The sequence below is a fragment of the Tenrec ecaudatus genome, chromosome 4, assembly GCF_050624435.1.
Source record: "Tenrec ecaudatus isolate mTenEca1 chromosome 4, mTenEca1.hap1, whole genome shotgun sequence".
In the NCBI taxonomy this organism is placed as follows: domain Eukaryota; kingdom Metazoa; phylum Chordata; class Mammalia; order Afrosoricida; family Tenrecidae; genus Tenrec; species Tenrec ecaudatus.
In genome coordinates, this window is record NC_134533.1 from 62,248,015 (window position 1) to 62,275,758 (window position 27,744).

General features: G+C 41.2%; 1 protein-coding gene and 1 pseudogene across 1 annotated transcript in view; both read left to right on the plus strand.

Annotated features, from left to right (window-relative positions):
- The window catches only part of STK33 (serine/threonine kinase 33), a 227,320-nt gene that overhangs the window by 193,190 nt on the left and 6,386 nt on the right, over nucleotides 1-27,744 (plus strand). The window contains exon 13 of the mRNA XM_075548449.1: nucleotides 12,477-12,671. Within this exon, the coding sequence (XP_075404564.1) occupies nucleotides 12,477-12,671 (195 nt within the window). The remainder of the gene's footprint in view (nucleotides 1-12,476; nucleotides 12,672-27,744) is intronic.
- On the plus strand, nucleotides 22,638-27,465 carry LOC142444278 (bifunctional phosphoribosylaminoimidazole carboxylase/phosphoribosylaminoimidazole succinocarboxamide synthetase pseudogene; annotated as a pseudogene).

The window sequence follows — 27,744 nt, forward strand, 5'->3', positions numbered from 1 at the left end:
AGGGACAGTGAACCGGTCCCTGTTAAAAAAGTTTGAGCACCCCTGACATATGGAGTCTGTAAGAATGATGTAAAGGTGACACCTGTCCTTTGACTTCACAAGGGGAAGGAGAATCAAACTCATTAGCTCGTGGCTGATTCTTTTTTTTTCTTTCAAAAATATAAATCATTTTATTGAGGGCTCTTACAGCTCTTATAACAATCCATCAATTATATCAAGCATATTTGTAAATAAGTTGCTATCATCATTTTCAAAACATTTTCTTTCTACTTGAGCCGTTGGTATCAGCTCTTTTTTCCCCACCCTCTCACCCTTGTGAACCCTTGATAAATGATACAGGATTATTTTCATATCGTATATGTCCGCTGTCTTCCTTCACCCATGTTTCTGTTGTTTGTCTCCGTGTGTGTGTGTTATATGTCAATCATTGTGATTGGTTTCCCGCTTATGCCCCTACCTTTCCCTACTCCCATTATTGTTGCTGGGGGATTCCGTAGGTCTAGAGCTCTTATCTGTAGCAGTGTACATGCTCTGGTCTAGCCAGATTGTAAGGTAGAACTGGGGTCATGATAGTGGGGTGGGTGCGGGGAGGAAGCATTAAAGAATGAGAGGAATATGGTGTGTTTAATCAGTGCTGTATTGTACCCTGGCTGGATTGTCCCTTCCTTGTGATACTTCTGTGAGGGAATGTCCAATTGTCTGCAGATGGGTTTGGGGTGTCCACTCCAACACCCCTCATTTGCCTCGATGTGATTGTGTATTTTGGGTCTTCTGATGCCTGATAGCTGATTCCACCGACACCTCATGATCACACCTTGTTGCTTCCCTGCTAGATGGCTGCTTGTTTAACCTCAAGCCTTTAAGACCCCAGACACTATCTTTTAATAACTGGGCACCATCAGCTTTCTTCACCACATTTGCTTATGCACACATTTTGACTTCAGCAATCTCGTCAGGAAGGTGAGCATCACAGAATGTAGGTTATTAGAACAAGTTGTTCTTGAGTTGAGGGAAAACTTGAGTTAGAGACCCAATATCCACTTGCTACCTTGATACTTAACTTATAAATATATGTACATAGACCTATATCCCTATCATTATATATTAATATTTTACATATATAACTATATTTATACCTCTATAAATGTCTATTGCCTCCTAGTTCTGTCCTCTTTTCCTTTCCTCCGGTCCCACTATCATGTTTTCCTTTATTGGGCTTTCAGTAATTCCTCTTGACTATATCGCACTTGATCAGCCCAAACAGGCATTCTACAACCTCCTCGCCATGGATTTGAGATCTCTTGTTGTTCCCTTTCCCTGAGTTTATTGGCTCCCTTCTCCCTTTCCCCCACCTCCCCCTCTCCCCTGTGCTCCCAGAACCATAGGTCCCATTGTTTTCTCCTTTGGATTGTTTATCTTGCCTATCTTCTATAGATAGACATGGAAAAAAACCAAACAAACAAAAATAAGAAGAAAACTAGGCCTATAAATAGTTCCAGGTCTGTCTGCTGACCCTTATGAATGTTTTCTGATCAAGTCTGATGAGGTGCCAAGCCCTGACCTCTGAGTCTGAAGTCTATTTTCGGGATTCCGCAGGGACTTTGTTGCTTTGCTCCCCTTGCTGCTCTGTTGTGCTCCCTTCCTATTTCACTCTGGTGTGGGGTGAGGGTGAGGTGGTGGGTTGGGGTGGTGGTGGTAAGACCAGGCACAATTCACACACTGTGTTTTTGGCGCTATCCTCTGCAGCACTGTGAGTCAGTGAGGGGACATCGTGTCTCAAGGTGGGGCTGGCCTTATGGTTCTCTCTGTGCCTTGGCTGCCTGAGCAGGAGTGTCATCCTCAGGGCTTGGTGGACCAGGATGTGGTTTGTTCATTTCTCTCTCTCTCTCTCTCTTTTTCTCCTTCCCTCCTTCCCTCTCCCTCTCTTCTTGGGAGGCGGTTAATATAGCTGGGATTGGGGAAGAACCTTGTGCCTGATTGGGAGTTTGAGATCAGATGTGCCTCTACCCTCCAGTTATCTTTACCAATTTTGATACCAAGGCACTCTGCTGCTTTGTGGTTTTCAGTGAATTGGCCACCCACAACTCACAAATAATACTCATGATTGTGGGACTTATTGGGGGAAATTAAGAGGTTATGATTCAGTTTCAGAAATGCTCATGATACAGTTCCCCGATCAGGCCATCTGTCTCAGCCAGGAGGATCCTTGACCTCTGCTGTTCTCAGAGAGTGTTACAAAAATCCTTTGGTGCTGCTGATCAAGGCTTAACGGGAGCTCCATTCCCTCATAAGCCTCAGCGTGATGGCACTCAGCTCTAGCCCAGTGCATCAGTGAACTTAGTTTTTCCAATTAAGTGCTTGGAGACACCCTACTTCACAAGTGAGTCTTCTGGTTAAAGACACTTGGCTTTATTCACTCCATAGGCCAGGAAGCCCACAGCTCTGCCCCCTGCTCTTGTTCTTGGTAACACAGCTGTACCATGCCTTTGCTGATCCTCTTGAGTTGGAGGAGATTCATTGTGTAGGAATCTTCTTAAGGGCCAAAGGACATGTTCCATTCTTGGCTCTTCTTTCTGGATGGTACTGCTATCCCTTCATTCAAAATTGATCCATCGCCACATTCATGTACCAGGTTTTGTCCAATCACAACCAAACTGTTAATAGCCCCTCACACATGAACCATACCATCTGATCAGCATCTTCCCTCATTTAGGCAAAGAGGAAACATACGAAATCTGCCAGGCCCCACATAGTCACTTGGTGAGAGTTACAAAGACTGTGGCTGGGAGAGCCATATTTAGGAAATCACTGCATCACCAGTTAAAAGTAAACTATGCTAAAATTTGTATAATACACATTCAGAAGGGGAGGTAAGTAAAGAGAGACAGTAGGAAATCTTTCAAGAAATAATGGAGATAAGTACTTCTGAATTAAAGAAATAAGACCTCTTTAGCATTAAAAGACAATGGACTACCCAAAAGTAGAGATAAAGAAAAACTCATAAGTAGACAAAGTGGACTTTAAGAACATCAAAAATCAAAGGAAATTCTAGAAGTTCCCTAATGGAGCAAAAGATACAAAATAAAACAGGAGTCACATTGGCAGCTACCTTTTCATCAGTAACATTGAGGGCAAGAATAAGTGGAATGATATTTTAAATGTATTAAAGGAAAATTAATTTCCAAACTAGAGACATATTTATCCAAATTATCAATCAAATGCAAGGGCATGATAATGTTTTCAAAATTACAAGGCCTCAGAACATTCACCACACAGAACCCTCCTTCTAAACATTGAGGTTACCTAAATAAGAGGAAAATAAAATCCGGTAGATTTTATATTGCAAGAGATGAGTAAAGTGAGGGTCTTTAAATACCTTGGCGAAGTTTGTTACACCATAAAAAAGAAAAAAAGACCAAAGAAAATAAAGTATGTTCATCATAGCACAGAATTAAAATTTGAGATCGTATCACAGTACCAAGATGAAAATATAATAAATGGCAAATATAGATATCAGGCCTTTCAAAGTAAGAAAGGATTAAAAAGGAACAAAGAGCACAACAAATTGAAATGATAAACTTAAATGGTAGAAACAAGTCCAAATACAGAAATAATTCCAACTAAGTGGATTAAAATTTTCTGTTAAGAGACTGTCAGTTTTAATAGTTCATACATTACACCTATATCATTTACCAAGAGCCTTGGTGGGGCTGGAGGTTCATCACTGGACTGTTCGCCCACCACAAGGTCAAGGGTTCAAACTCAATAGTCACTCTGGAGAGAAAGCTGCTTTTCTGAAGGTTTACAATCCCGGGGGCCCAAGGAGCAGTTTTACTCTTTCCTGTAGGTCCTCTGGGACTCCAGAGACTGGATGGCAATGGGCTGCCGTGATTCTGAGAAGCACACTTGAAGCATAGGGACAGACACATACATACTGAAATAGTAAGGATGGGGAGACATACCAGAGAAACATTAATCAAAGGTATTAAGATTAATATCACTTACGTGTTCCTAAAGACAAGCAGATTATCATTAGGGTTTAAGAAGGCCACTTTAGTGGGCAGCAAGGGGAGTACAAGAGTGAAGAAAATATACTAAAATCGATTGTGGTAATAATTATAAAACTCTTCGATATTTTGAACTATTGAATTATATGGTATGTGGATTATGTCCCAGTAAACTATAAAACTTTTTTATTTTTTATAAAGGAAAGTCCCTTTATGGTATTTAACTAAAATATATAATTATTTGATACATGTGCAACTAATAAAATATACATTTTATTAGTTATATATATAATTTACAGTTACAGAAAGACACTGGCAAATTAACTGTTGTAGTATGAGATTTTAATGCACTATTCTCAATTATTGGTATATTAAGCAGAGACAGGATATAGAAAATTTGAACAAGTTATCATGCTTAGCCTTGTGCACATATATGCAATTCTGAATCCAAGTGGAGAATACACATTTTTCCTAAGCACATGTACATGTAGAATGTTTACCTAAATTAATACCTACTAGCCCATGAATTTCACATAGATCATCTTCTTTAATAATATACTATTAAGTTAAATGTCAATAACAAAAAGATAAAAATCTACATAACTCTGGAAATTAAATTGCATGCCCTAAATAGCTCATGGTTTAAAGAATAAATGCAAATGAGATTTTTTTTTCAAATCTTAGCACTGAATGATAATGAAAACACATCATATATCAAAACTGTGCAACATAGCAATGATGCTTTTATATAAACTTATAGTCTAAAACACTTAAGTTAGAAATGCAGTCTTAAAAATTAATGATGTTTGTATCTAATCTTTTAAAACCTTATGAACAGCAGCAGTTCATTGTGTGACATCATGCTCATAATGAGCCTCTCAGGTGGGAAGGCACTTAAAATACAACTGAAGATGAAGCGCTTCTTTCAAGTAGACTTGACCTTAGTGACATGCGAGGAGAAGGGCTTTGGGGACCTTTATCTGTTGATGTAACTGGATTCAAAATGAGAAGAAACAACTTTAAACATCTACAAATAATTAAAATGTAGGCTGTACAAATTATGATTCCAAGGAATTCAAAAGTTATGCAAATGAAACGGGGTCCATAAACACATTGATGAACTGATGTTGAATGGTACTAGCCATTTTGAATTAGATAGTCGTATGGTTTACTATGCTAGGAGTGAAAAATTAAGGAGAAGTAGCATCACATTCATTGTCAAGCTCTATCCTGAAGCACAAGTGATATGATATATCCATCTGCCTGCAAGGAAAACCAGTTAATGTGACTCATTCAAATTGACATTCCAACCACTAATTCCAAAGATGAAGAACTTGAAGAATTATCAACTTCTTCAGTCTGAAATTGATCAAACATGTGGTCAAGATCTACATATAACTTCCTCCCTGGAGGATAGACAACAGAAAAGTGGGTGAAGGGAGATGTCCGACAGTGTAAGATATGACAAAATAATAATAATTTATAAATTATCAAGGGTTCATGAGGGAGAGGGAACTGGGGAGGGAGGGGGGAAAATGAGGAACTGAGACCAAGGGCTCAAGTAGAAAGAAAATGTTTTGAGAATGATGATGGCAATAAATGTGCTTGACACAATGGATGGATCTATGGATGGTAATGAGTTGTACAAGCCCCCAATAAAATGATTTTTTTAAAAGATATATTAAAAATTTCTTGTGATTCGAATGTGAGAGTTTCAAGCAAAGGAGATTCAATGATTAGAAAATACAGCCTTAGTATTGCAAATGAAGCTGGTGATTACATGATAAAATTTTGTAAGACCAACATCATTTTCACTGAAATGCCTTTTTTCAACAACATTAGCTGTGACCATGCACATGGACTTCACTAAATGGAAGACATAGGAATCAAGTAAACTACATATGTGGAAAAAGACAATGAAGATGCTTTATCTGTAGATGCCATCTCTTTAATCATAGCAAGGCCAGGCGCTTACTGCAGAACAGACCATCAGTTCCTCATATGCAAGCTCACGTTGCCACTCAATAAACAAGTTCACAAGAGTCTATCCCATCTGAAGTTAGGGATTATCTCAAGAATAAATTTGAAGCAATGAACATTAGTGGCTCAAGATAAGATGAGTTGTGTGATCATATCAAGGACTTCATGCATGGAGAAAGGTAAAGGTCTTCAAAAAGACTGGGAAGAATCATTAGACCAAAGTGGATGTCAGAAGACACTGAAATCTACTCATAAATGTAGAATAACTGAAAGGAAAAGAATCAATGATGAAATAATGGAGCTAGACAGAAGGTTCCAAAGGATGGTGGAGAAGAGAAAGTAAAGTATTATTAGATTTCATTAATGTCAAAGACCTAATATTGAAAAATCAAAAAGGAAGAACACATTCAACATTTCTCAAGCTGAAAGAACTGAAGGGAAAAAAATTCAAGCCTCAAGTTGCAGTAGTAAAAGGTTCTTTCTTTCTTTCAACATTTTATTAGGGACTCATACAACTCTTATCACAATCCATACATCAATTGTGTAAAGAACATCTGTACATTCTTAGCCCTCACCATTTTTAAAGCATTTGCTCTCCACTTAAGCCTTTTGCATCAGGTCCTCTTTTTCCCCCTCCCTCCCCGCTCCCTCCTCCCTCATGAACCCTTGATAATTTACAAATTATTATTTTGTCATATTTTGCCCTGTCCAACGTCTCCCTTCACCCCCTTTTCTGTTGTCCGTCCCCCAGGGAGAAGGTCACATGTAGATCCTTGTAATCGGTTCCCTCTCCAACCCACTCACCCTCTACCCTCCCAGTATCGCCCCTCACACCCCTGGTCCTGAAGATATCATCCGCCCTGGATTCCCTGTGCCTCCAACCCCTATCTGCACCAGTGTACATCCTCCGCTCTATCCAGACTTGCAAGGTAGAATTCGGATCATAACAGTTGGTGGGGGGTGGGGAGGGGGAAGCATTTAGGAACTGGAGGAAAGCTGTATTCTTCATCGGTGCTACATCACACCCCGACTGACTCATCTCCTCCCCTAGACCCCTATGCAAGGGGATCTCAGTGGCCGACAAATGGGCTTTGGGTCTCCACTCTGCACTTCCCCCTTCATTCACTATGGAAAGATTTTTTTTTCTGATGGTGCCTTATGCCTGATCCCTTTGACACCTCGTGATCGCACAGGCTGGTGTGCTTCTTCCATGTGGGCTTTGTTCTTTCTGAGCTAGATGGCCACTTGTTTACCTTCAAGCCTTTAAGACCCCAGACACTATCTCTTTTGATAGCCAGGCACCATCAGCTTTCTTCGCCACATTTGCTTATGCACTCGTTTGTCCTCAGCGATCGTATCATGGAAGTGTGCACCCACTGATATGATTTTTTGTTCTTTGATGCCTGATAACTGATGCCTTCGGAACCTTGTGATCACACAGGCTGGTGTGTTCTTCCATGTAGGCTTTGTTGCTTCTGAGCTAGATGGCCGCTTGTTTATCTCCAAGCCTTTAAGACCCCAAACACTATCTCTTTTGATAGCCGGAAACCTTCAGTTTTCTTCGCCACATTTGCTTGTTCACCCGCTTTGGCTTCAGCGGTTGTGTCAGAAGGGTGAGCATCATAGAATGCCAATTTAATAGAAGAAAGTATTCATGCATTGAGGGAGTGCTTGAGTAGAGGCCCAAGGTCCTTCCGCCACCTTAACACTAAACCTATAAATATAGGCACATAGATTTATTTCCCCATCCTCATATATATATTTGCATATGTGCATGTCTTTATCTGGACCTCTGTAAATGCCCTTTGCCTCCTAGCTCTTTCCTCTATTTCCCTTGACTTTCCACCTGTCCCACTAATATGCTCCGTCCCCACCTGGGTTTCACCTAAACCTCTTCGTTACCTTACCCTTGATCATTCCCTACCAGGCCTGCCACACCTACCTCACCATCAATTTGGATCTCTTGTTGTTCCCTTGTCCCTGGGTTTGTTAACACCATTTCCTTACACCCCCCCCCACCTCTCCCTATCCCATGTTCCCCTGAGTAAAAGCTTCTATAGGCAAAATATCGAACAATGCAGGAAGCATCAAAGTGGATTAGAAAAGATACATGATCCCTTTACCAAAAAGAATTAGTTGATTTTCAGTCAGTTCATGAGAAGGTAACATGTGAGCAAGAACTGATGGTACCAAAGAAAGACAATCCAAACTGCACTTAGGTTATTGATCAGAAGCATGGTTTCAGGAATTGATGAAATCCCAATGGAAGTGGTTCAAGTAGTGGATGCGGCACTGGCAGTGCTCACTCCATGTCTGCCAGCAAACGCGGAAGACCAACTGGAAGAGAGCCACAGCTCTGCGCATTCCACGGAAAGGTGATACCACAGCATGTGCAAACTACTGAACAGTATTATTAATATCACACACGAGTGAAATTTTGCTGAAGATAATTTAAAAATAGTTGCAGCAATATATCAACAGAAAGTCAAGCTCAATTCAGAAGAAGCCATAGAATGAGGAACATCATTGTTGATATCAAGTGGATCTTGGCAACCATATTTATTGACCCGAAAGATATTTACCTGTGCTTTATTTATTACACAGACATTGGATTGGGTAGATCATACAAAAATATTACCCCCGCCCCAAATTGTGAAATAACAGGAATTCCAAAACACTTAATTCTGGTCATGTGGAACCAGTACATAGACCAAGAGGCAGGCATTCAAGCAGATCAGGGGGGGAAAAGGTTATATCCTTTCACCACACTTAGTCAGTCTGCTGAGCAAAAAATCCAAGGTGATGGGCTACATGAGCAACTCTGTACAGGACTGGGGAGACGCATTCACAATTTATGATATGCAGATAATACAACCTTGTTTACAGAAAGTGAAGAGGTCTTGAGGAATTTGTTTATGAAGAACAAAGACAACAGCTGTAAATGTGGATCACATCTAGATATGAAGAAGGCAAAGTACCTCACAGCTGGACCAAGAAAAGCAACATCACAATAAGGTTTAAAGTAGTCAAGGAATTCATGTTACTTGAAGCTGACTTAACAGTAGGTAACAGCAAATATCCATTTAAATTTTCAGGAAAAGCAAAACACAGCAGAATAGACCCACATAAAATTCTAGGGAAGGCACATCAGTCATCATGAAAATCAGTGCAACGGAATAAAGGAGCACGAGAAGCCTGACTTTGGTTCTTTAAAAAGACCAAAAAATAGGCGACTATTTTGCATAGTTCATCAAAGAACAAATAAAGCTCAGACTCACTGCTGACACATAGTGACCCTATAGGGCAGGGTAGAATTGCCCCTATGAGTTTTCAAACCGCAACTCTTTATGGGAGTAAACCCCCCTCTTTTTCCCTCGGAGCAGACGGTGGTTTCCACCTGCTGACCTTGCATTAATTCGCCCAGTGGGTAACTACTATGCCGCTAGGACTCCTTAGGAACAAATAGAAAAAAAAACATTACATATGGAAAATGGAATCTAGTCAGATAAGGCGACATTTAAAAGATAAGAGACTACCAACAACTGTGTGCTAACAAACTTAAAATGTAGTAAAAATAAACAAAAAGTTATTTCCCAGGAAAAAAATCACAAAACCAACTCTTCCACATGGAAAATAATTTCATACATATTTAGAGGACTTTGGCTTTTCGAGGGTTGCAGTCTGTGAGCCTCCCTGTGTGCTTTGTATTTGAATGGACAGCATCTTGGAGAATAACGGTTACCTGACAGATGACTGAGACTGGGCCTTGATGAAAATGATGTAGAAAATGAGTTGGCAGAAAGGCATGGCAAGGACATTTTAGGAGTGTAAGTGGGTTGATGACGAATGAGTGCAAAAAGTAAGGAACTGTGAAAGGTGGCAGAAAAAAATGGACTTTCTTGAAACAGAAATGTATAAGAGCTACATGAATTAATTGCACAATGAGCCTCATTCACCAATAGTTACCACCAGCAGACTTAATGTTTGCTTGTTCTCTCACACACAACATTGTCTACTCTTTCAGCTACAGAGTTCAAGAACTCATTGCAATAGCCACACAGAATGCACCGACAATATTCATGATGAAGGAAGTTAAGAGGTTAAAATGCAGGTGAGAAATGCTCAGGATATGGGCATTAGATCAAGACAAAGTTCTTTAAAGCCTACTAATAAATTCCCAAAGGACATGCCACTCTAAGCCTCAACCCAAAGACATGTACCTTCAGCTTTGTGGGTCAGTGAACCCAGCTCTCTGAATTCGGTGTCCACAAACCAGCCTCCTGCCCCAAAGCATTTCTTTCATCAGCTAGGAAGTCCACCACTCAGTTCCATGCTCTGGCTCCTAGCTATACTGCGAGTGCCCCTCTGATGTTGTTACAGCAGTCTTCTGGATTGAAGAGGTCTGCTGTACAAGGATCTCAGGGTCCAGAGGACCCCCTCAACTGGCTTTTACTGATAAGGTCTCCCCTTCTAGCTCCTAAGAGGAATTTTATATGCACAGAAACTATGCAGGCATGCACAATGAATTCTGCTAACAAGCACTCACAACTGAATCCCGTCAGAGTCCCCACTCCTCATCCCCAACACACACCACCACTACCATACCTCTTACCCAGACCCATCAGGAAAAGGTGTTTGCTGGGCGATACAGAGACTCTAGCTAGAAGAACCACATTCAGTAATTTGAAGCTCTGGAGTGTCCTTAGTCACAAATAGATCAAACTCTAAAATTCCTCCAGTGTACTCAGTTGTTAAAGTGCCCCAATTTGTAGTTGTCTGTTTTACCAACAGTGATAGGTAGGTTTATTGTGCCAACCTGGCCAATAAAAACATGTGGGATTAATAAGGCCGCAGTTTAATTGAAGGCCAAAGAGATAAAAGGCTCAGTGAACCTCATCTTGTCTGTTTCTTGCTCTCTGATGATCGGACCAGTGTGTGGGTGCCTTAGTTAGTTCTCAGCCTCAACTTGCGACCTACACTCCCTGTGGGACACCCAACCAGTGGACCGTGTTGCTGTAGTTTGAGGTATCTTCAAGGCCTGCTTTGCCACACTGCTGGTGTATACACCACTTGAGCTGGGGACTGTTGGACTGTGTCATCTGGTTGACCATTGGTGACTCACCCTGCTGTTTGCTGCCTGTGACTAGACTGCCTGTATTGGTCTACAGAAGACTCAGCTGTCTGCTTCCTTGACTTTTACCCAGCAGCTCTCGTGAGTTGACAAACTGCCAGTGTATTATTTGAACTGAGCCCTCTATACTGCCCTGTCGACTAATTAGCTGTTTATTTCTTCATTTTGGATATATCTATATCTATAAAATCATGTGTCCTGGTTTCGTTTCTCTAGAGAATCCTAACACACCAACAATCATCACTTCAGTCCAAAACAAATTAACTTGTAACCACTCCAATCACTCCATAACTGGGCCCATACCTAGATGTGCGAGCTGAATCTACACATGATCTAAACTGTTTCGAGCAGTCTGAGTTAGGAGCAAAACTACTTCAGGCAGGAAAGAGCCCAGGTGGTGCAATGGTTGAATGCTCAGCAGCTAGAACTGAAAGGTCACAACTTACCCAGCAGCTCTGCAGGAGACTAGAGATCTGCTCTCATAAAGATTACGGTCTAGGAAACTCTGTGGGTCTTCCTTTGGGCAAAAGTATTGTTAATATAAAGCAGTTGATTTTGGCACGGTGTAGTAATTTATAGAAAAGAACAGTTAGTTCACTGAATCAGCTATAATTAAGTCATCACATTACATCTAAATCTTCCAGTCATGTCAAACATGTCTTGGACACAGCGTTTGACTAATTAACTGAATTCAGATTTTCACTTATACATGTTGATGGTATATAGACTTACCCTTAGCTAAACCCACTAGAATTTGGACATCTCCTTTCATTCTTTTGGCCTCTGTAACGGCTCTCTCATAGGAATCCTGGTGGTGTAGTGGGTTGCAAGTTGGGCCACTAACCACCAAGTCAGCAGTTTGAAACCACCAGCTGCTAGCACTGTGGGAGAAAGATGAGGCTTTCTACTCCTGTGAAAGGTTAGTTTTGAAAACCCACAGGGCCCGTTTTATTTCTTCTTATAGGGTGACTGCATTGGAATCAACTTGATGGCTGTGAGTTTGGTTTGGGTTTTTGTTTTTAATCATCTTTCTCAGAACAGCTACTTGAACGAGGTTACGCTCTTGGGTCCCAAGGAATTGTCCTGTAGCGTGTGCTGTGTACAAGTGTGCTTTCAATCCTGAATATTTCCATTGCCCTCAAATGTGAGCATCTTATTGCCCTTGTATTCAAGAGTTAGGAGTTACGTCAGCACAGGAAGTATGTCCAAGGGATATCAGAAGTTTTGCTTTTTGTTCTGCATCATAATTTTTCCATGTGACTATGACTAAATCTGGAATAATGTATTACTGAAAAATGTAAGAATACTTCCAGTTATCCAAACTGTTTTAACACCCACAATCCATTTGTTAATAATAGGGCAATAGACTTCCTTCAGCGAGACCGATCAATGTCCTAGAAATGATGAAGGAATGGAAGAATAACCCAGAAAGTGACGAGGAAAACCCAGTGAATCAAAAGGGGAGCAGTTGCTCTATTCAAGAAGAGTTGAAAGCCTTCCCACCGCCATTGAATTCCAGGGACGCTTCATTTGAAGAAGAAAAGGAAAAACAGGTATGGGTAATAAGCAAAAACAAGTCACAGGAACAATTGCTGTACTTCTCTAACATAAAATAACCCCACAACACTTGGGACACTTACTGTAACTGACTTTTTTTTGGTGTTAATTTTTAGCAAGGGACCTGATTTATGGAGTGAGTAAGGTTCTTGCTTGCCTTGTAGACCACCATGTTAGCTATGGCCTGAATGTTGTCCAATCAGTGATTTTTGTAGAGCCAGGGGTTTAACAGAACAGATAGTAAATATTTTAGCCATATGGTCTCTGTCATAACTACTCAATTCTGTTGCTATCACATGAAAGCAGTCATAGGCAAATAAATGTATGAATGTGGCTGTGTTTTATAAAAACAAACTATTTTAAAAAGAGGTAACATGCCAGATTTGACCTGTAGTTTGCCAAATCCTGACGTAAAATGTTTGTCCATTGATTTGCATAGATTTAAGATGATTGAGTCCCCATTAAATTTTATTGGTTTATGATTTAAGTTATTGTATTTTAACAGGCCATGTATATGACTTAAAACAGTTTTACATATAAAAATATATTATCTATTTTCCAAATTTATCATGATGAAAATTCTTTAAATGGGTTTCTCATTTTATTTTATTAGATATGAATACATATTATACTTTTTGATCAATAGAATTTACTAAACTTTTTATTAATTCTAGATTATGGTCGATTAATTGAATCTTTACCGCAAACTTGTGTTTTATTTTTCTATGTTTGTAGAAGTTTTTTCTGTATATATCTTCTAGTCTTAAGTCTAGTGGCATGGATATGTCTTCTTTACTAACTGAGCATTTTTCCCTAGGGGCTGTACTCCCCTGGGGGCCACTCAGAATTCTTGGGAAGAGTGACTGCAGGGGGAGGGGCTGGCAGAATAAACCCTAAGCAAACCCAAGAAGGTGTAGAGCTACTGAAAGGGACATGGTAGAGTGAGCTATTGCCAATTTTCATGTACTAAGAATTTCTTCATTTACTTGATAACAAATATCTTGATCACCAGTTTAACACTTACTGATTCAGATTTTAAAAATAAGTACACTGTTACCATAACCTCTCTAGTTAATAATTTTTAAGTATTTAGCAGCTATGACTATTTCATACTCTTTCTAAAAATAACATCCTGAAAACGCATGTTCCCATTTGTTTATTGAACATAGTGTGAATTTTTTTTCTATTAGCTGACTTTGTATTTCATACATATACATACAGGCATATATACATACATATGTCCACACAATATACGTGGGAGTTTCCAAAACTGTCAAAAAGACACATTCATGTATAGGCATAAACATACATACATATATGTCTCCGTACACATATTCACACTTATACACACACGTAACACTTATGTTTTCTTTCATAGCCTCAGCTTTATTTCTGTGTTTCCCGCTGAACCTGCTGTAAACTATCCTTGTGAACCAGAGTCTTAGACCGGTGCTGTCCTCCATCTTCGTTCTCCAGTGGGGAAAGTCACCGTCACCTCTCACTCAGTCACAGCGATATGATTTGTGTTATGAATTGAATTGTGTCCTCCACAGAGATGTATCAGAGCCCTAACTCTGGTACCTGTGAATGTGACCTTGTTTGGAAAGAGGGTCTCCAAAGATTTCATTAGTTAACCTGAGGTCCTACTTTAATGATGTAAGTTCTAATCTGATCTGAATGCTGCCTTTATAAACTGACAGAAGAGACTGACAAAGAAAGAGGGGCCAGGTGAAAATACAAAAGCTGGATGCCACAAGAAGGGATATTCCTCCAGAGACTTGAGAGAGAGAGAGAGAGAGAGAGAGAAAATGACACACTGACTTGAATTTCTCGTCTCCAGAAATTTGAGACAGTAAATTTCTGTTTGTATAAGCGTTCTAGTCTGTGGTATCTTGTTATGACAACCCTAGGAAACCAATACAGCTTGCCAGGCTATTCTGTTACTTCCAACTAGAGAACGGAAAAATGGAATTTGGGTTACTCGTGGCTGAAGCAATCTATATAAGAATCTAGACTTCTACTCACCATATGGAGTACTTTTTCTGCAATCACAACCAACCAGCTGGGTCATGGATAGTAACCCCCACCTCTGATCACTGAACATGTTCAGGAAAATTTTGGAAAGCTATTTGTTATAAACGCTATAGCAGGAATTTCTGAAAATGAAATAATAGTTTGCTTTAGATGTCCTCTAAGGAACTCTCCCAGGGTTAAATATTAGAAAGAATACCTTTATAATGTCTTAATTAATAAATTCTTACAAAAGAAAGTATTACCACAACTTTATTTGAAAAATTTCCCTCAACATTGTTGTTCTTTCAGATGAGCAGCAGAAAGAAAAAATTACTTCTCATGCACTTAGTATATTAAGCTTTTTCATGATAAGTAGCTTTCATTATACTAAAGTTGAATTTGTTCTTAAAGTTGAATTTATTCTGGAAGAATTCTAGGAAGATGGTGGCATAAGCGGACCATTGTCCCTCACCCTCCACCACAAAAACCAGGAGAAATACGATAAGGAAATGGTTGTCAGCCTTGAGAGACTCCACACTGGGGGACTGCAGACAGAAGAATCAGCAATGAATCACACTATAGGAAAATTAAGTCTCTCATCATCTCTGCCCCTTCCCCAGATATATGGGCTACCAAAATCCAAACCAAAACAAAAACTTACTGCCATTGAGTTGGTACCAACTCATAGTGACCCTTCAGACAAAGTAGAATTGCCCCCGTGAGTTTCTCAGACTGTATAACTCTTTTCAGGAGTAGAGAGTCCCATTTTTCCTCCACCAGAGCAACTGGTGATTTACAGCGGCTAACTTTACAGCTAGCAACCCACCTTATAACTACTGTGCTCCCGGGGCTCCCTAACCACTACACCTCCTAGCTTCATAATGAGATAAGACCCCAAGCTTGTGCTCCAAAATTAATAAGGAAAACCTCCCCAGGGACCCATCAAAGCCTGCCAGCACCTCCCCCACTCAGTTACTATCAGCCATAATGCTGAGCCCCTGCAGTGGAATCTGCTCACGTAGTCAATACTTCACCTTCCTTTCTGCTTCCCATATCGCAGGCCTCTAATAAACAGGCCAGACCTCTCTAGAGGTCATTTTGGGTCTCTCTGCTTGACATTACTGATATTGATGACAACTGACTGAGGCTTCTTTGTGCCAGGGAGCAGACAGACATCTTGAAAGAAGGCTAAAAAAAAAGAAAGAAAGAAAGAAAGAAAAGAAACAAAGCCAAATAGAAATGTTGCAACTGAAAGGAACAGTAACTAAAATGAGAAACATGGTGAGAGCGTTTAGTCAACATTCATTCAAGCAGAAGGAAAAAATCAGTTAAATTATAGGCTAAGATCATTGAAATTACAGAGGCTGAAGAGGAGCAACAAGAAAGGAGGCTTAACGCTTAAGCTTTGATGATCACAGATGATGGAATTATGGGACAACAGCAAGAAACCTAATATATATATCAATACATCATGAGGATTCTAGAAGTAGGAGCCCAAAATACTTGAAGAAAGAATGACACAAACATTTCCGAGCTAGATGAAGGGCATAAATCAGCAAATCCAAGAATATTAAAGAACACCTAAGTCAATATGAACCCAAAGAGATCTACACCAAGATATATCATAGTCAAGCTCTCAGAAAGGAAGGGTAAAGAGAGGAACTTGAAAACAGTGAGAGGGAAGCAAACAGCGACATACAAAGATCCATCAATAGGATTAAGTGCTGATTTCACTTCTAAAAATTCAGAGGCTAAAAGGGAATGGAATGATCTATTGAAAGTTCTGAAAGAAAAAACAAAATTATTAACCAAAATACTATACCCAGCAAAACTGACTTCAAGAGTGATAGTGAAATTTATAAATTCCCAGACAAAGAGAAGCTGAGAGAGTTCATATCCATCGTTTTGATCCTACAAAAAATACTAATGGGTGTTCTGCAATGGAAGAGAAAGAATGGAAATTAATTCAGAAATTAATTCAAAGCTGTACACAAAAAAATAAGATCCCTAATAAAGAGAATTGCATGGACATGTATAAGAGCTAGTATTAAGGTATTCATGTTTGATAGTTATAATATTTTTGCTCTTTATGCATTTTAATTATAAATCTATAAACAAGGATAAAATTTTGTTATGGGGTATATGAAATATAAAGATTAATTTATAGCAAAAAAGGAGGAAGTGTTATATAGAATTTCTTTTGTTACTGAACATAATTGGTATCAATTTACCCTATAAACATCAATTAAGCTGCTAGATGTAATATTCATGGTAACCACTAAGAATATATCTAAAAAACAAAACAAAGACAACTCAAATGGCTCTATTTCGGCTATCTAGTACTACTATAACAGAAATACCATAAGTGGATAGCTTTAACAACGTAACTTTATTTTCTCACAGTTCAGAAGACTAGAAGCCTAAACTTGGAGTGCCAACTTCAAGAGCAGGCTTTCTTTCCGTTTCTGAGTGTTCTCAGGTGTTCCCAATACAGGGACTTTGGGTCTAAAGGACACATTCCAGCTTTAGATCTTTGTTCTTGGTAGTAGCAGATCTGTTTGGGTCTCTAAGCACTCATTTAATGTCTTTTATAGCTCAAACGAGATTGAAACAAGATACAGCCTAATCCCGTAAATTGTATTCTGCCTCATTGACATAGTTATAATTAATCCTGCTTCATTAATATCACATAAACTAGGGTTTATAATACATTGGATAATTAGATCAGATCACAAATGGAAGAGAATTATGTAATACCGTAGCCTAGCCAAGTTGACATATATTCGGAGAGAACAAAGCTCACTACAATAAATCAACAACACCTAAGGAAGCAGTATAAAGGACCGAAACAAGAGGGCTTAAGACCCACAAAAAATGGAAGAAAGAAGTCACTTTTTATCAGTAATTACAGTAAATGTATATGGACTAAATCTGCCAACCAGTATGCATAGAGTGGCAGAATAGATAAGGAAACATGATCCAACTTTACGCTATGAGTAAGCCATATATCCAAGGACACAAATAGATTGAAAGTTAAAGGACAGTAAAAACATTCCATGCAAATGCTAACCAAAAGAGAGCTAGATTGACAGTCTCAATACCAGACTGCAGTGCTGTGGATTGCTACACATAACACTTTTAGCTGGGCTCTTTGTAACTACCACCAAATGACAGGTACTTATGGCCCACCAAGGGAAGCTTGCTAATAATGTAAATAATGGGCATGGTACCCTTTTAGGGGTGAGACCATGCAAATGAGATCTATAGAACCCTAATGTGGGAATTGGTCAATTTTGCCATCTTTGTAGGTTTAAATGAGCCATTAGAGGTAAAAGGAGGATTTTACTACCATCACAAAGAGGGGTCCAAAGTAGATCTGAGATCTTCATGCTAATCCGCCTGGATCCAGGGGGCAGCTTTGACATTGGGGGCAGCAAGAGGCAACAACAGAAAAATGGTGGCAACAGAGGAGGCAGAGCCAGGAGACTGGCAAGAAGCCGGGTGGTGGGCTTCTTGGCTCACATAGTGAGAAGGCTGAGCGGAAGCTTTGTTGGCAGAGTCACATGATTCTGGGCACTTAGCTGGGAGCTAAATTTGCCAACCCACAGAGTTAGAGCTGACTGTCCTCAGGACGAGGCTTCCTGGTGGACTAGGGTGCCTTTGGGCACTCGATTGGTGGAACTAAAAGGGTTTTGAAATTCTTGTCTGTACAGGACAGGGAACCAAGGGACTACATGGCCAAGAGGCCAAGGGCCAAAGAGGTATTTGTTGGCAGGTGCAGTTGGATAGAGGTGGTCAATTTATCGGGAGCCGTTTTTGATCCTGAATTGTAACCGGTTTCCTAGTAAGCTTTACCATCAGGAATGTTGTCTGTGTGGCCATTGCCATGAAAGATCAGACCCAGCAGAGAAGTAGAGCGCCATGGGAGGGATGATTGGTATAAGAATGGTTAAAAAGCTTGAAAGTGAAAACATATCTGAAGTCACCTCCTAGGAGGCAGCTTTGGGCTGTTGATTTTGATTCTCCTCCTCCTTGTGGAGTTAATGCCACCCCCATGCCATCTTTACACAGATTAAAGTAGAACTTGGGACAAAAATTGTTAGAAGAGCTAGCATCTGCCGCTAAATCAATTCAAACTCACGATGATCTTGTATAATGTGTCCTAGACTGTAAATCCCTATGGGAATAAAGAGCCCATCTTTCTCACACAGCGCAGCTGGTGTGTTCCGTCATCAGTCCAGTGCTGACCTAACAGTGCCGCCAGGGCTCCTCAGAAGAGTTAGACGTTTGTGTTAAGGTACATCTCAGAGGTGTCATACTGCTGGAGGTCACCGTCTGGAAGTTGTTTTTTAGTTTTTTGATATGTGAAACCCAGACTGATTGAACCTCTAAAGGCACCAAGTAGAATAAGGGTTTAGGAGGGAAGTGAAGGGGTAGTGGGGGAGGTGGGTTGTGAAGGGAAGATGAGGTCAAGGAGCCCATGTAAAAAAACCAATGCTTAGAAACTGATCATGGAAGCAATTGTACAATTCTCCTTGATGTGATTGAACTATGGAATGATATGATATAGATATTAAATTTTCAAAAAGAAAAATGTGCAGAAATACAAATAATTAATATTAGAAATACCACAGGGAAATTATTTTAGAAAATAAAAACTTTTTAAAAAGAAAAAAAGGAAGAGTTAAAGATGGGCATATATAGGGATAAGGACTTAATTATTCCAGAATATTAAATCATCAACATATATACTCAATATCAGAACCCCTAAAAATACTGAACAAAACTAATGATGATAAAATTGAAGGGAGAAATAGATGGCATTGCTATAATAATTAGAGACATACCATTTTCAATATTGAACAGAACATCTAGAAAGAAGATAAACAAGGAAACAGAACACCTGAATGACACTCTAAGTCAACTGGACCCAAGAGAGAACTAGGAAACACTCCACCCAGCCACAGAACAGTGTGCATCCTACTCCAGTGCACACGGATTATTCTCCAATATAGACCACATGCAGGTCACAAAACTAGTCTTAATAAATGTTAGAAGATTGAATTTATACAAAGGATTTTCTCTGACATCAGGTTGAGGTCAGAAATAAATAACAGGAAAAACTTGTAAAATACACAAACTTATTAGTAAACTACCAGTATACCAAAGAAGAAATAAAAAAGGAGTCACATTTCTTAGAATCACATGAAAATGAAAACATAATGCACCAGAGCTTATGTGCCCCAGCAAAGACAGCGCTCAGCAGGAAACTTTTAACATTAAATGCCTACATGAAAAAGAAAAAAAGAGAGCTCAAGTCAATCACCTGCTTCTGTAACTAGAAGAACGAGAAGTGAAAGTGGATACTAGACTGAAATCAACAAAAAAAGGAAATTATAAAGATCAGAGCAGAAGTCGGAAAGACAGTTTAGAGAATCAACAAGACCAGAAACGGTTCTTTGACAAATTAACAGAATTAATAAACCTTTATCTCAGCTGAAAAGAACAAAAAGAGAAACAAATATAATCAAAATAAGAAACTAAAGAGGAGACATTATGATCAACCTGGTAGTAAAGGAAAACCGAGATGTAATGGACAAATTCTTGGAAAGCTACAATGTGTCCAAATTGACTCACGAGCAACTAGAAAGTCTCAGCAGACCCTTAACAAGTGCATCCATCACATCCGTGGTCAAAAACCTCTTGTCAATAAAAAAGTCTTGGGCCAGGTGGCTTCAAGGAGAGATTCTACCAAACATTTAGAGAAAAAACATACCCCCGATCCTCTTCAACCTCTTTAAAAATATAGAGAAGGAAGGAATATTCTCTAATCCATTTTATGAAACAAACATAATATTGATACCAAAATAAGATGAAACACCACAAGGTTAGAAAGCTACAGAGCCATGTCCCTTCTAAGCGTTGTCATTATTAGGTGCCATGAAATTAGCCCTAACTCAGTGACCCTTTGCACAAAATACACTGCCCGGGCTTGGACCACCCCCATAATTGGTGTGTTGGAGCCCATTTTTGCAGCCACTGTGTAAACCCACCTTGTCGACGGCCTTCCTCTTTGTCACTGTCCGTCTTTAGCAAGCAGTGATGTGCTTTCCCAGAGACTGGTCTTCCCTGAAAACATGTCCAAAGGGACATATTACTTCTTTCTGTTCTCTTAAATCTCTGTTGGCAGCATACGGTGGAGAATAAAAATCTGAAGTGATAACGAGATAAAGGACTGACGATTACTCCTGCGGTCATCCAGGATTCATGCAGAAATTAATATTCATAATAGTAACATATTAGTTTTTAGTACAGTTGTTCTATCAATATTAGATTTGAGAATTAGACAAAATTGCTACAGAATAAATAGAACTTTATTAAACAACAATATAAAAATGTGAAGCGTTGTTTTTCTACATAGCTCCCATCTAAGTGCATCCACTTCTAAAGGCAGTTTCTCTCTCTAGTCCTTCCCCAAGAGTCTGCGCTGATCGAGGGTCTATGAAACGCTGTTTGAGTTTAGGGAGTGAAAAGAAGCTTTCAAAGGGCAAGTTGGGGCTGAAGGGTGATGGGTAAGGGTTCCCAATGAAATTCTAGCAGGACAGTTCCTGATCCCCTTGAAGAATGAGCAGGTGCTTTATATTGATGGAAGAAACTTTCTCAGCTTGCCTTTCCGGACCTTTTCCTCACCAATGCGGTTTTCATAAAACTTCATAAGAAGGCTTCTGTGATCATCCCGTGATATCAAGATTTCCCCGTCAGGATCCCCTCTAAAAATATAGTCTCTATAGACTTCTGAGCTAACCTTTCTGCCTTGAAGTTAATTGGCCCAAAAGATCACTTAGAAGCCCACCGTTTTGATGTGACCATTCTTTGAAGGTGCCCCACAAGCTTAAGACAAATGTCTGCTGAGATTACTTGTCTGCAGCTACCTACTGAGCGCAGAGGCACGCCGAAGCCCGTCTTGTGTAGAATAAGCCCGTCCTCCTAAGAGCACTTGTTGACTCAGAGCTACCTTACATGGGGGATGCTCTAGGGTCTTAGACATATTTCATAGGTGCGAAAGAACTGCCACCTACCTGTCTGTCAGTTGGCTCCACTGTGGTGGCTTGTATGTGGCTGTGATGCTGGAAGCTGTGTCACCAGTATTTCAACAGCAGGGCCACCCATGGCGCACAGATTTCAGCGAAGCTTCTAAACTAAGATAGACTAGGAAGGGAGGACCTGACGGATCACTTCTGACAAGAATGAATGGCCACTGAAAACAGTCTGAAAAGGTGTCAGAATATTGCCTGATACAGCACTGGAAGATGAGCCCCTCGTGTTAGAAAGAATTCAAAATGCAAACGGCGAAGAGCAGCTGCCTGGAAGGAGAATCATCCTTAATGGAGGAGCGTTTCCAGGTCCGTCCTTTGCTAATGTGGCACAGCTCACAATGAGCAGGAACTGCCGCAAACTCGATCAGTAAAATATGGAGGTAGGACAACCTGAAGTCATCCAGGATGACATGAATGCAGAAAGATCCCAGGCTTGTTCTAGAGCAGCGGTTCTCAACCTGTGGGTCACGACTCCTTTGGGGGTCAGACCCTTTCACAGGGGTCGACCAATTTATAACAGTAGCAAAATTACAGTGATGAAGTAGCAACAAAAATAATTTTATGGTTGGAGGGTCAACCTGCAGGTGACTGTCAGGCACTGAGAGATTGACCGCTGTTCATTCGAGAGCTCTGCAGAAAACATCCTGTCGTGGTTAGGTGCCGGGCAGTCTGCTCCAGCTCGTAGTGACCTTGTGTACAACAAAACACACCGTCCCTGGCAGGCCTAAATCGTCTCTCCGTTACAAACCAGGCTGTCAAAGTTGGCACCTGACTGGTAGATGAGAACATTGTTTCTAAGAAGGTGCAGGACTGGGCAGTGTTGTGCTTTGTTTTGTTGTCTGTCAGGCCACGATGAGTCAGACTCAACTCAACAGCACACTACAGCAACCTGCCAGTAACCGATGTGAGGCTCCCAGCGCCTAACCTGTTAGTGCAGACAGTGGAGCGTATGCTGAGTCCCTGCTTTCCTTCTGGGCATTTGGTACATGAGAAGCAGAGGCTGCCTGCTGAATCACCCCCCAACCTTTTCAACATTGTGTCACAACTCATCGTGAGGGCAGTAAGCACGTTCTGTGTGCCTCCAGTGCACAGGCGCTTCAGATGCTTGCCCTTGGTTTCCCGGTCTTCTCCCCAAGCGCCTCCTCTCTTTGCTGGTTGTGTTTGTATCCTTCTAATACAATCCATCACAGCCAAGAGTGTGACCATCTGCTGAGTCATGCGATGCCTCCCAGCATATCATCAGCCGCAGTGTGATCTGAAAGACCTCCCAAACACAACAGCTGTATTAATCGCCAGTACATGCACACATAGTGAAGGATGCTACTGTGAATCTTGACCTATTCTTCCAGAGAATGTTGTTTGTCGTACAAGTTGATATTTTGAGTTCATAGGCCGCCATGAGCAACATGGTGGTCCTTTAAAAGAGAGTTGATGGGCTGTTAACAGCCGCTCTGTGAGAGAAAGGCGAGGCTGTCTGCTCCTGTAAAGGTTTACAGGCTTGGAAATGCTGGGAGCAGTTGATGATAAATTCTCTCTCTCTCTCGTTTATCATCTGAAAGTGTGTTCATCTGCAATGAACAGCAATGGAGGAGGACATGCCTGACCTCCTCCGGCCTCCCTACTGCCACGAAATAGGAGTCAGACCTGCCTCCACTCTCCATCCTTGTTACCTGCATTGACACCAGCCATCCTGCATCTATGATGGGTTGGATAATTTGTTGCAATGGTCATACAGAACTCACAGACAATACTTGGGATTAAAGAGGTTTATCAGGAAATTCAATAGGTTACCACAAATCAGGATCAGCGACCAGTAAAGATACAGTCATAGGTAAGGATACAACTGTTGGTCTCCCCAGCCAGCAGCCAAGTCTCTCTTTCCATTTCCTAGTCTCTCCCCACACAGTCCCCTGGCCTGTAGCCTCCATGGGCCAGGAAGCCAGACTGCCTGTCGCTCTGCACAGTTCCAGCATCTCAGACAGAGGAGCAGGGCACTCCTCCTCTGAGTCTCTATGTCACTTGCTGTGATGCATCTGGTCTCGGTGGCCTCCCACTTCAGACAGTGGTCTTGAACTTGCGCTTCCAAGGTCCTCAGGGGTTTTATCTTCTCTCACTGCTTCAAAGATGGCTCCCCTGTTTTGCAGGAGAGGGTAGCAAAAATGGACCAGTCCTCCCCATTAGTGTTACACACACCCTGTGTGCATAGTCCCACCCAATCATTTACTTGGGTAGAAGAGCCACATTAGGAAATTTCACTCCACTGCAGTGGATTGACACGGTGGCTGCATTAATGAGCTCAGGCGCAGGACCAGTCGTGAGGATGCGCAGGACCGTGCATGCTTCCTTCTGGTACACACGGGGTCACTGTGTGTATGGCACCTACAACAACCGCAGCTCAGTGTCTTTATTTTGTGTCAATTTTTAAATAATTTTTCCCTGATTATCGAACTAATGTCATTCTAGCCCCGATCCCGCATCATTCTTTAAAGAAATGGAAAAACGAATCACCAACATTATGTGGAGAAGAAAGAGACCCAGGATAAGCAAAGCTATATTTAAAAAAACAACAAAGCTTCTTACCTCCAGGTCTCAAAACCATTCAGCTACAGTAACCTAGAAATAAATCCATCCACTTGCAGACAACTGATTTTTGATAAAGAGCTAAAATACATTAAATGGAGAAAAGATAGTCTCTTCAACAAATGGTTGTGACAAAGTGGGTTTCCGCATTCAAGAGAATGAAACAGGATCTATGTCTCAATTCATACATTAAAAACAAACTCATGATGGAGTAGAGACCTAAATGTAAGCTCTAGAATTGTAAAGATCATCGATGAGGAAATAGGGACAAACTTAAGGACCCTAATAGATGGTATAAACTAACAGTCATAGCAGTAAGCACACAGCAGACGACGAAATGGATGATTTCAAACCAAAGCAAACTCACGGCCATGCGTCCATGCTGAGACAGGGAGACCCTGTAGGAGAGGGTAGGACTGCCCCTGTGAGTTTCTGAGACTGTGACTATTCATGAGAGTAAAAAGCCCCATCTTCCTCCTGAGGAAAAGCTGGTGGCTTTGAACTGCTGACCTTGTGAATTTCAGCCCAACTCAGAACTACCATAACCACTCACACCAGGGCTCAAATAAATGATTAGGACCTCTTAAAAATAAGACAGATATGTGCATTCAAAGACCAATAAGAGCGCTTACCAATTGGGAGAGGGCGGGAATTAGCACATCAGACAAGGGAAAACGGTACGTTGGACGAGGTTCTAATCTTTGAAATCTATAGAAAATTGCATTGCCTCAACAAGAAGCAGGTGGATAATGCAGTTTTAAAAAGAGCAGAGGACACGAACAAATACTTCAACAAAGTAGACAACCAGGCAGCCACCACACGAGCTGCAAATCCAAACGAGAATGAGATACCACCTCACATGACACTGATAGCCACGTTTGAATGAGCAGCGACAGAAGTGACAAGTGCTGGAATCGGTGCAGAACGTGGGCCCCGCACACATTGCTGATGGGGTGTAAAAGTGGACGGCCACTGTGGAACGCTGCATAGCCCCCCTCAGAGAACCGGGAAGGTGAAAACCATCGGACACAGCAAGTCTTTGCTGGAATACGCCAAAGAAGTTGGAGCAATCGAAAACCAGAGCTAGAACTAGTTATTGGCTTTTCCCTTTGTGTCCTTGGCTTTCTTTCTGCAGTGGTCATTGGAACAGTGGATCAGTAAACGCGGGCACGTCCACACCATGGAATGCTGGGCATCGCGACAGAAGGATAGTGAGGCAGGGAAACACCCCATGGCACGGATAGAGTTGGAGATCATTATGCTGCATGAAGTTAGTCAGTCATAGACGGACAAATATTGTATGAGATCGTTATTATAAAAGGGTTTTATACAGAAACACACAGACTTTGACAGTTACAAAGGGCACGAGGGAAAGGAAGGGCAGGAAAGGCAGAGCTCGAGGGCAGACAGGGAGGCAGGTGGATGAAAGGACAACCGTATTCTGCCTGAGGGAGAAGAGGAAGAAAAGTGGACAGGGCAAGCTCTTGGAGGTTTGATCATTAGTTTGTTGTTGAATACAAAAGTGATCTGAAATGTAAACACCCACCTAATTCATAGTAAAAAAAACAAACAAACAAAAAAAGACTTGTGTAAATGGTTTTAGCAGTAGGTGTTATATACCCAAACCTAACTTAGCACCTTCGGGTCGGTGCCGACTCACGGCGACCATATAGGACAGGGCAGAACCGCCCCTCTGGGTTTCTGAGATTATAACTCTTTACAGGAGTAGAAAGCCTACTCCTTCTCCCTTTGTATCAGTCCCAAATCTAAACAACAGAGATATCTATTCATGGAAGAATAAATAAATAAATAAGCCAATGCAGTATATCCATACAATAGACTCCTACTGAGCAATAACAAATCAATGAGCCGAGGTTCCAGCCTCTCCCCAGGGCACGGTCACTGCCCTCAGTCTACTCTAGATCCTGGCCACCTCTGAGGTGCTGCCATTGGTCAAAAGCTCTTTGAGGAGGAAACCAAAGATGTCTACAAGTTGGTAAATAATCCAGGAAAATTGCTTCTGCCGTCCAAGGACCCGATGACAGCAGCCCCTGCAGCTGGAAGGGACCACCTGGACGGCAAAGCTGCGATTTCCAATACAATCATCAGTTGCGTTTTCCCATCGCTGCAGGAAGAAGGTACCAAAATTACTTTCACCCAAAAACGAGGCACGGAGACAGCTTCCGCTGCCCCACAGGGTGGAAATGATCCCTGTTGGGTAGGTGTGTCAAAGAGTAGCAGCGGGCTCATTCCTCAGAAGGAACCTGGCATCCAGCAACGTGGAGACGCTTTCAAAGTGCATGCCACCAATGACTCCCAGTGGTCTGAGCAGCAGCGGCTAATTGCCGCCAAATTCTGCTTTGCTGGACTTGTGATAAGTCACACTGCAGTGGATATCATGAGTCATGTCACGCCACACAGGCCATTGTTGAAATATTGGGGGGGGGGGGAATGTGGCTGCCCAGGACCGTGCAAGGGTTGGCATGAAGACTGAATTTGGTACTGATGTAAGCACCAAAGAAATTGTCCTCACTGCTGTTATTAATAACGATTCCTGGAGACTGGCCATCAGGAGATCAAAGCTGACAGAAGGACTGAAGGGCTGCAGACAGTCCCAAGCAATGGGAGTGGGTTGCAGGAAGAGTAGAGCGCCCCCTGGATTCACAAAGTCAGTGCAGGGTTGAAGTATTGACGATCTCCATCATCGAGAGAAAACTCAGGAGGCTTGTGGAGATTTTGACATTCCATGTGAACTTCCACTTTGGCCCATAGGAGACCAAACGAAACTCTGAGGATTAAAGCTGAGCATGAAGGAGACAGTATTCTTACTGTCTTTGTTGGGAGTAGCGGGCAGGAGCAATGGTCTGGGGCCAGTGACCAGCTGTCCTCCCTCACACCAGACTCGGGGTCTCACAATGTAAGGTCTTCTCTTGGGCTACCCAGTAGTCTTGGCTGTTCAACTATCCTTTCTCTAGTAGGATCAGCTCAGATCTTTGGATCGGACAGTCATTTGATATGGGCCAAACAGGGAGGAAGCATCTTAAATACATGAATTTCCTTGAAGCAGGCTGACAAGAAAATCAGAGAGTGCAGTGTATGAGAACTTCACTATGTTTATTAGAAAAACTCTACAAATTCCTATTTTAGCTGTAGGAAAACACAAGCCATGCAAGATGAAAAGCTAAGAGAAAAATAAAAATTATTGAATAAAAAGAAATGAACTACTGTGCATGGATGACTCTTCAAAATACATCACAACACATTAGAGCATCGCAATGAAATTTCAGTTACGAAGTAGATGGAGTTGGACCTTGTGTGGAGTTAGAGAAAATGCAATCGGCAAGTTAGAGAAATATGCAAAGTAGGCACAGGGCTACCT